The sequence below is a fragment of the Nansenia antarctica genome (assembly GCF_963989245.1).
Source record: "Nansenia antarctica genome assembly, chromosome: 8".
NCBI lineage: Eukaryota > Metazoa > Chordata > Actinopteri > Argentiniformes > Microstomatidae > Nansenia > Nansenia antarctica.
The window spans coordinates 2,007,262-2,017,261 of NC_137678.1; the positions used below are offsets into that span (position 1 = coordinate 2,007,262).

A 10,000-nucleotide genomic window follows, 5' to 3' on the forward strand; every position below is an offset into this window, starting at 1 on the left:
TGACTCCAAATGTCTGCGCTTTGGCCCCAAAAACCACCACCTCAACATCACCCGATATAGTAAAGTTGCGTCTGGTCAGTGTATGGTCGGTCGGTGGTGAAATCAAACAATGTTTGGGTGGGTTTGTGTTCTCCAGCGTATGGAAACAGAACAGAAACATCCATGAAAAACCTCTGAGGTATCCAAGCATGTCCATGTTTACATTACCCTACGGGTAGCAGAGGCACACTAGGCAATTTGGCAACAATTCTATTTGAACTGGACCCAAACCCGCCCCGGGATACCAGGTCCACCAGTCCATCAAACTTCTGGCATCTTATTTTCCCTCTTTCCCTCCTTTTTTTCTTCATTTTGTATTTATTTTTTCTTCTTTCTTTCTCCACAGTCTCGGCCGCCGGCAGAGCGGTGGTTGTTACAGAGGAGGCGGAGAGGAGCATGAAGGTGACGTGGCAGGCGGCTCCCGGCAACGTGCTCAACTACCGCGTGACGTACAAGCCCGCGTCGGGAGGCCGCCAGCTGGCCGCCAAGGTGCCGGGCGGCACGACCACCACCGTCCTGAGACGCCTGCAGCCGATGACCACCTACGACATCACGGTGCTGCCCGTCTACCGGCAGGGAGAAGGAAAAGCAAGGCAAGGAGTAGGAACGACACGTACGTTGGTCTATCATTCATCTGCAAACGAACTGAGCTCTGGGCTGCTTTGGGTGACGTGGGTCCAGTCATGTTGATGGTAGAGGGGGGGTCATGTGGAAGTGATCACAAGCACTAAATATCTGCCCTAGTGTTTTTTGTTAGAAGCAGCTAAACACACGGGGCATTCACTTGGTATGACTATTTTGCATGTGAAACATGTTTACATGTGTTTCTTTCTCTGAGGCCTGGACTAGACGTATATGGATATTTTTTTAAGCGGATGTTTTCATCCTCGGTTAAAAACAAAACTCTGTCCACACCACATCTCTGTCCATACGAAAAGCCAAAACTGAACACGATCTGTCAAATACCGTAGAAGACAGTTATGGGCATGCGCAGTCAGTTGTAATCAAACAGCGGCAGTGACTCAAAACGTAAACAGACCAAACTCTTTGAAACAGACAGAAAAGCAAGTTATGGCGACCAAGAAGAAAGCAAAAACTGATTATTTTGTGTGGACCGACGATGAAGTTGAACCATCGTTGCTGTTGACAACCGTTTTGCTTCATGCTTGATGCTTGAATGTCCGTTTAACATAACCACAATGATCCACTAAATCGGATATTTTTTTATTTCTTCACTTTTTTATCAGTTTAGAGAAATCTCCGTTTATGTGAGTGAAAACGCCGTGTTCGTATGGTTGAGAGGCCCAATTGTACCAATAGTTGCGTTTAGAAAAATATCCATATACGTGTAGTCCAGGCCTGAGGATACTTTCTCTCGGTTTGCTGTTGGGGTTTCCGATCCACAAAGTCCAAGCAGGTTGTGTTCAGAGAGTCATCCGCCTCCCTCTCCTCCTCCCCAGTGTCGCCTTACAAAGCCCCCAGGAACCTGCTCACCTCCGAGCCCAGCAGGACCAGCTTCCGGGTGACCTGGGATCACGCCCCGGGGGACGTGAAGGGCTACAAGGTCACCTTCCATCCCATCGGCAACGACATAGACCTGGGAGAGCTGCAGGTCGGGCCCTATGACAACACCGTGGTTCTGGAGGAGCTGAGGTAGGCCTGGCATGGGGATCTGGAAATATGTCCTGTTTTATTGTCATGGTCCACTGCAAATAATGATTCTAAGGTTATATATAATCATTATAAACAATAAATAATGAGGTAATAATAATAATAGGTTTTCAGTTCTTTTATTTGTAAATGAATATAAATCAACTGGTTTGTCATATAGGGCTGGTACCAAATACACTGTGAGTGTGTTTGGAGTGTTTGACGGAGGAGAGAGCATGCCATTGGCTGGAGAGGAGAAGACCACCCTCTCGGACGCTCCTGAGCCACCACCTTTTGTCACCCCAGGTAACGCCCCCTCTCACCTCCCTGCCCGTCATGCATCGTCACAGCCTGTGACCGTATCAACATCACATCACGCAGAACACAGGAGAGGCAACACAGGCTAAAGCGAAACAACACATTTGCCTCAACGCTAACGAACAACAGGACTTTAAACTGGCTGTCATAATCCCCCTCATCACCCTTAAGACTATATAATGTTATAATGTCGTGTCTTGGGTGACAACAGCCATAGAGTGAGACATACAGTACATCCCACTGTACTGTAGTTTTACTTAGTGTCTCCTAATCCCTCACCCCATAAAAAACAGATGAGTCGCCCTTTCGTCGAAGCTAATTGTCTCACAAAATGTAATGACTATTCCATCTGTGATGAAAACAGCCTCCACTGTTTTCATCATGTCACTCTGGGTTCCCTTTATTTTGCGTCCAGGAGGAGCCGAGTTGATCAAACTGATAATCTGTTTGCAATTAGAATTGTTTTACAGCCTCGCGTGTCCGTGCGTGCCGGGCAGGAGGCGCGAGGAGAGGAAAATGTTATGTGTGTTTGATGGAAGGTTCCAGGACGCCTGTTTGACCCTCGGCTGGAAGGCCTCCTCTAATAGGGAGCAGACTCAGTGACAGGGCTCTGAACCCCCAACAAAATAACACTGGAGAGGCGGAAACCCCTCCCATTAACCCTCCCCCACCCCCACCCCCACCCTAACCCTCCCCCCACCCCCGCCTCCCTGCTATTCCTCCTGAAATGGAAGAGAAACTGAGGCATAATAATAATAATAATAATAATAATATCTTAGATTTATATAGCGCCTTTCTCAAACCCAAGGACAATTAACAGATTTCATAGACAGACAGAACAGAAAAACAAAGCAAAGAAACAAAGACAGCGAGAGTGACAAACTAGACTAGAGGCCAAAGGCCTTAGAGAACAGAACAGGTGGGTTTAGAGGGCTGATTTAAAAGTGTCCAGGGTAGGAGCACTGCGGATCGCATAGGCCTGAATTGTACTTATTTGTTGAAATGCAAATTCAAAATGCATAGCCAAGAAACATCAAACATCTAGTGGGACCTAATGCTGCTGCAGGCACATATTTCAGCCACTCGGCTAGAACCCCAGCACTGAGCTGGACATCTGTTTATCTGTGGGCCGTGAGGGAGGGGTGGGGGGGGACACACACACACACACAAAAAAACGTCTGTAAATCAAACACCATGTAACCTGTTTTCAATTGCAGACAAGTGGAAGATTGAGCTCAATGTGTGAGCGCTGCTATGCAGCCTGTAGCGCTGAGGACCAGCGCCTCTTCTTCTTCTTTTCATCAGGCAGGTGTCTGGCAGACCCCTGCCAGAGTGTGTGCCAGTGAGGAATGCACCGTAACTCTCACACAGGAGACCCCCTCCTCGTATATCATGTGTCTTCTGTCGCTCCCCCTCACCCGAAGACGAGCACAGAAGTGGCTTGTGGAGAGAGAGCCGACGGTCTCGACACGTCGGAAAAGACGAGAAGACAAGAAGACAATAATTACGACACACCTGGAAACGAAATGTGGATAGGATAGCTTGAGACGGCGTGAAATAGTGAAAGTGGAAATGAATGTGTTTTACTGCTTGCTTGTAAAGAGACAGGAAGAAATGTGTCTGTTTTCAGTTTTGCGGGGGGAATGTGTGTGTGTATGTGGATGTGTTGCGAAACCACGTGGATAATGTCATGTTATGTTATTGACCCTCCTCTCTTTTCTATCCTTTCACCTCCTTTCACAACCATTCGACATAAATCATTTTCACGATGTGTCATGACTCATGAAACCCTCGTCATTTTACCTATATCACAATTGGAGACCTATACTTATAGCTCTCTTGCCAGCCAGACTCACTAAAACATTCTTCTTGGACCTGCTTTTGTAGATGTGATGTGTCGGACCAACGCCCAGGCCGACATCGTCCTGCTGGTGGACGGCTCCTGGAGTATCGGCCGCCTGAACTTCAAGACCATCCGCTCCTTCATCGCTCGCATGGTGGGCGTCTTCGACATCGGCCCCGAGAGGGTCCAGATCGGTAGGTTGAGAAGCGTCCGGCGCGCGTCAGGCAGGCCAGCGGGGTGCTCTCTCCCCTCCTAGGCACTGAGCACGTTCCACAGGCCTATTGATGTACCGACCCGACCCTAACCCCTCGTCCCAACAGGCCCGTAACTCTGCCTTGTCTGGGACGTCAGCCAGGCAGACATGTACAGAACATGAGCGCCCCGGCTGCTAGCCAGATGGAGGCTAGATGGATGCTATAGGTCCAATAAGGAGGCGGTTTCCTCCATCCAGTTTTCTATATTTTCCGACTCCCAACTGGGTTTTCCATGACCAGGCTCTGTGTGTTTCTTCCAGGTCTGGCCCAGTACAGCGGTGACCCCAAGACGGAGTGGCACCTGAATGCCCACAGAACCCGGCAGTCGCTTCTGGAGGCTGTGGCCAACCTGCCCTACAAAGGGGGGAACACCTTGACAGGTAAGGTACCCTCTAGTACCCCCTCACTAACCCAGCACAGGATCGCCTCAATGCAGGAAGGACATTTGCATCCGTTGTAAAGTTGTGGAAATGTAATGATGTTTGTTCATTCATTAAGAATGGTTTGTTCATTCATTGAGTAAGTATTAAGTTCAATCAGACAGAGATTGGTGAAAGTCTGTGTCTTAAACTTCAATCTCGGCAGCGAGAGGATAACCAGAGAATTAGGGAAGCTGAAAATGTGTCTCGTTGTGAAAATGGGCAAGATTTGTGCTTGATAGTCTCTCGATGTATTTGATCTTAATCTGCAATCTGTGTAGCTGCTTGTTGGAACGGCCTCAGAGGAATGTTTAATCATCCTAATCAGCGTGATGGATTCATGTTTACGTCCTCACTGCAGGCCTGGCGCTGAACTACATTCTCCAGAACAATTTCAAGGAGAATGTTGGGATGCGACCCAATGCTCGCAAGATCGGTGTGCTGGTGACTGACGGCAAGTCGCAGGATGATATTATCGCCAACTCCCAGAGCCTGCGTGATCAGGGTATCGAGCTGTACGCCATTGGTGAGTTCCTCTTTCCTTTCATCTTGTGTTCTCAAAATTGGCTGTTACAATTAGTGTATTGCACAAAACAATATAAGTGAGAAAATAAATAACAGTCAATGTCCATGGTTGAAAAACTCAAAAAGGCTTGGGACAGCAGCTGTCCACAACCGACCAAATGTTCAGACTTTTAATATTGCAACGCAATGGATTCGATGAGTAATCTTCACTTCTCTACACTAACTAGGTAGTAGTGGAGATTACTCACCGAATTCATTGCCTTGCAATATTTTGGCTTGACTAGCGAGTGTGTCATTGATTTTCAACAACGTTGAAATGTATTATCATTTCTCTGAATAAAGGTCTGAACATTTTGATTGGTTGCCGACTGGTTCCCACTTTCACCAGCTGCTGTCACACACACACACACATATATATATATATATATATATATATATATATATATATATATATATAAAAAGCATACCTGTTGTGCTTTTTTTTATGATCAAAGTAAAACTAAATAGTCTAGTTGCTACATGTGTACAGCAGATCCACCTGTCAAGTAGAACTTGAAAGATATGTCGTTTTATCGTTTTTATGCTGTTTTAAGCCTCACAAATGGATTGAGAGCTGATGTTGTTTCTTGGTCTCTGTGCTAATTCGCAGCTAATTCGCCCAATGAGGCAATAACAATGGAAGTGTCTCTAATTTCTCACAAACACTTCCAACAGCTTGGCAATGTCTTAATACAAGAAGAAAACCATGCTGCATGATGGGAAACATAGTTGTTATGCTGTCGTAGGCCTCACACATAGATTGGGAGCTGATGCACTGTTTCTATAAAACTATAAAACTCTATAACTGCTTCTGTTCACAGGTGTGAAGAACGCTGACGAGAATGAGCTGAGGTCCATCGCCTCTGACCCGGAAGCCATCCACATGTTCAACGTGGCTGACTTCTCCTTCCTGTTGGACATCGTGGACGACCTCACTAACAACCTCTGTAACAGCGTCAAGGGACCAGGTACTTCTGGGTGCCTGTATTCTCCCATAGGAGATAGAAAAACAACTTTACGATTAGAACAAACAATAGAGGAACACTTTTTTTTTAAAGATTAAGACAAATGTTAGCTTCAGTTTAAGTAGCTAGCACTGTATCTCTCTCCCGGATAGTAGAGATGGCAGTCTTGCTATCTTACTAGGCTCCGTCAGGCCAGCAGCAGTCCATCAAAAGCATCAAAAGCGTCAAAAGCATCAAAAGCAGACCTCTGATGATGTTATTGTCAGATATGCAGAGCCAGTCTTGCAGAAATGGGGCCATGATTATAGAAACAAGGTTTAATGCTGCGGGTTGAATTGAACTGAATAAAAAATATAGTCTTTACTTCCAAAAGAGTTCAGTTCACAGTTAGTCAGTCAGAAGAATATTCCAGAAAAAGTTAGGCAGAGGAAGGAAACTATGGAAGAACAAGGGGTATCACACACAGACCCTCTGAAGAGTAGTAGTCTGGACCACAGAGCAGGAACACAGGAAGCTGTCTGGAGCCAAACGCTGGAAATTCAATTTAAGCTTGTGCACCTTTTTCCTGTTCTTTACCTTTTTTTAAATGAGAAATAGTCTTAGTCTGCTAAATCAAATTAAAAAGCAATGTAATTGGATACCATGTGGGGGGAAATTTGTTGGAGAACACTTAAGAGCAAAGAGCCGCAAGCGTGTCTTGCGCTGGCTGCCGTAGCCATCTAGAGATTAGCACTCTCGTCTAAAAGGCCAAACTCAATGTACAAAGCTAGGGCTGGCAGAGTCAGATAGGGCTGGCAGCAGCAGCTCCAGAGTTAGGGCCGCAGCAGAAGTGCTGCCAGTATGGAAGCCGCAAGTGTGAGAAGCGCAGCGGTTCCGCCATGCACACGCGCTGCTGAGGTACAGCTTTCTGGTGTGAACCAAGTGTAACAACGCCTCTGCTTCAGGCATTGAATCAGCCTGTTGTCTCCACTAACTACATTGTCTCCACTAGCAACCTTGCCTCCCCTAGCAACCTTGTCTCCCCTAGCAACCTTGTCTCCGCTAGCAACATTGTCTCTATGGGCTATGTAGGCTTAGACTTGTCAGACTTGGACCATGTACTGATCAGTTATTTCTCAAGGAAAGGAAGGATGTATGTTTTAATCCACTGACAAAAACCAAGCCTAAACTCATGTCTCCCCTCTCTCTCTCCCCTCTCTCTCTCTCTCCCCTCTCTCGCTCTCTCTCTCTCTCCCCTCTCTCTCTCTCCTCTCTCTCTCTCTCTCCCCTCTCTCCCTTCGCTCTCTCCCCTCTCTCTCTCTATCTCTCTGCCCTCTCTCTCTCTCCCCTCTCTCTCTCCCCTCTCTCTCTCTCTCTCTCTCCCCTCTCTCTCTCTCTTTCTCTCTCTCTATCTCTCTATCTCTCTCCCCTCTCTCTCTCTCCCCTCTCTCTCTCTCCTCTCTCTCTCTCTCTCCCCTCTCTCTCTATCTCTCTCTCTGTGTCTCTCTCTCTCTCTCTCTTCGCTGGGTGAAAGGAGGTGGCCCAGAGGCGCCGACAGACCTGGTCACCTCAGAGGTGACCCACTACTCGTTCCGTGCCAGCTGGACCGCCCCCGACGGACCTGTCGAGAAGTACCGCGTGGAGTACATGACCCTGTCCGGACGCCCTCAACAGGTATGGACCCCCCCCCCCCCCACAAAATCAAGAAATTAAGTGATGTTTTTACCCCCCAAAAAGTCTGTCAAATCCACCCCAGCCCTGAAGACACACAGACCAGACTTGCATCCTCACCCTGCTCCCAGTCCCCAGCATTGAGGACATAATATTGGCAACGGTTGAACAAAACAACATTTTACCCAGACAATATTGGACAGGTTTCATGAAGCACTATTAATTTAATTAATTAATTTTGCCATTTAGCAGACGCTTTTATCCAAAGCGACTTACAATTACGAATTACAGGGACATTCCCCCTGGAGTAACTGAGGGCTAAGTGCCTTACCCAAGGGCACACTAGTAGTGGTGTGGCTTCAGGCGGGATTTGAACTCACAACCTTCCGATCCCAAGTCCAACTCACTATCCACTAGACCACCACTACCCCTGGGTACTGTAGTACATAACACCAGTGAAGGAGATCTGTCTCGTTTGAGCCTTGGCTGAAGTGTCTGGGTGTTTGACTTCAGTGAGGGTTCACAGAGGGCAAGACTAAAAGCACAGGCTGAGCTTTCAATTCTGCAAACAAATAGTTGTTTTTCTTATTTAATAGCTGTTTATCAGACAGCACTGTCTTGTCCAAATTCAGAGTCCAATTCATTCATTTAGAAAAGTATTTTTTGCTCTGTCCCATTGTTTGATTTGCAAGTCGATTTATTAGTGTGTGAAGGTTTTATCTCGTTGGAGTGTTTTGAAGTAGAAGCGCACACACTGGGTTGGACTCAGTTGAGTGGACCGAGGCTTCAGTTGTGACCCAATGAAAACCAGTTGTAAATCTCAACACAGGAGAGCTAGCCACCGTGTCATGTTTTGTTTAGCTACTCCCCCCCCCCCTCCCCTCCCCTCCCCTCCCCCCCTCTTCTCAACCCACGTCTACTCATTTGTTTCTTTGGGTTTTTGTCCTCCTGACAGATGTTTGTGGACGGCACCGTGACCACGGCGGTCCTGCCAAACCTGAACCCTCTGACAGAGTATGTGGTCAACGTGTTCTCCGTCATCGGAGAGGACAGCAGCGAGCCGCTGAAGGGAACAGAGACCACACGTGAGTCCTGGTGAAAGACCTCCTCTCAGCCCGTAACACCAGAACAGCCGTGCCTTTTTTTACCTACTAAAAGAGCCGCCTGTAGCACCCTATAATGTAATAAAATGTCCACTTAACTCCATCGAAAATGTAATAAAACCCAATAATGTAATAATTGACCAATAATGTAATAAAAAAACCTGACTGATATTGTAATAACATGTTTACTGATAATGTAATACCTTATGACATTATTGGGAATTTATTACACTTTTTAAAAAACTGATAATGTAATACTTGACAGATAATGTAATACTATGTTCATTTTCAATCCAGAGTTCTACATTTAGTTTTTTAAGAATCTAAGACTGTTGTATACACTGGATTTAAGAATCTAAGAATCTTATTTACACTGGATTTAAGAATCTAAGAATCTTATTTTCCACTGGATTTAAGAATCTAAGAATCTTATTTACACTGGATTTGAAATAACAGAATGACTACTGGTTAAATTACAGATTTGCATATGTGCAGATTACTCAGGGACAGAAAGGTATTGATGCTGACACATTGCATACGCACTTACCAAGTGATCATATAAAGGGAGAAAGAGAAGCTTCAATGACGCTCGACAAATTTTCAGCTAATCTCTTCTGCGAGATGTTGAGAAGTTGTCGATGTTTCAAATGGAGATCGCCTCCAAAAAGATCTGGGCTTCCAATTTTATTCTATGGGGCCGTGAACACAGCGCTTAACACTAGAACAGCCATGGGTGGGGTCATTAACACTAGAACAGCCATGGGTGGGGTCATTAACACTAGAACAGCCATGGGTGGGGTCATTAACACTAGAACAGCCATGGGTGGGGTCATTAACACTAGAACAGCCATGAGGGGTCATTAACACTAGAACAGCCATGGGTGGGGTCATTAACACTAGAACAGCCATGGGTGGGGTCATTAAACAAACGGTGCATTCATGGTGGTCCTCCTGGCCTGAACATAGTAATAGTCTTGTTTATGATATCATACAGTATGTGGCTGCTGGAAGATCACATTCATCCTAATAGTGTTGTTTATGATATCATACAGTATGTGGCTGCTGGAAGATCACATTCATCCTAATAGTCTTGTTTATGATATCATACAGTATGTGGCTGCTGGAAGATCACATTCATCCTAATAGTGTTGTTTATGATATCATACAGTATGTGGCTGCTGGAAGATCACATTCA

General features: G+C 46.0%; 1 protein-coding gene across 1 annotated transcript in view; it reads left to right on the plus strand.

Annotated features, from left to right (window-relative positions):
• col12a1a (collagen, type XII, alpha 1a) overlaps positions 1-10,000 on the plus strand; it is a gene marked incomplete at both ends in the record, with an annotated part of 88,593 nt that overhangs the window by 27,775 nt on the left and 50,818 nt on the right. Inside the window, 9 exons of the mRNA XM_080537434.1 lie at positions 386-652; positions 1,500-1,692; positions 1,871-1,995; positions 3,895-4,044; positions 4,365-4,484; positions 4,885-5,049; positions 5,909-6,055; positions 7,566-7,705; positions 8,658-8,787. Coding sequence (XP_080393560.1) covers positions 386-652; positions 1,500-1,692; positions 1,871-1,995; positions 3,895-4,044; positions 4,365-4,484; positions 4,885-5,049; positions 5,909-6,055; positions 7,566-7,705; positions 8,658-8,787 — 1,437 coding nt within the window. The remainder of the gene's footprint in view (positions 1-385; positions 653-1,499; positions 1,693-1,870; positions 1,996-3,894; positions 4,045-4,364; positions 4,485-4,884; positions 5,050-5,908; positions 6,056-7,565; positions 7,706-8,657; positions 8,788-10,000) is intronic.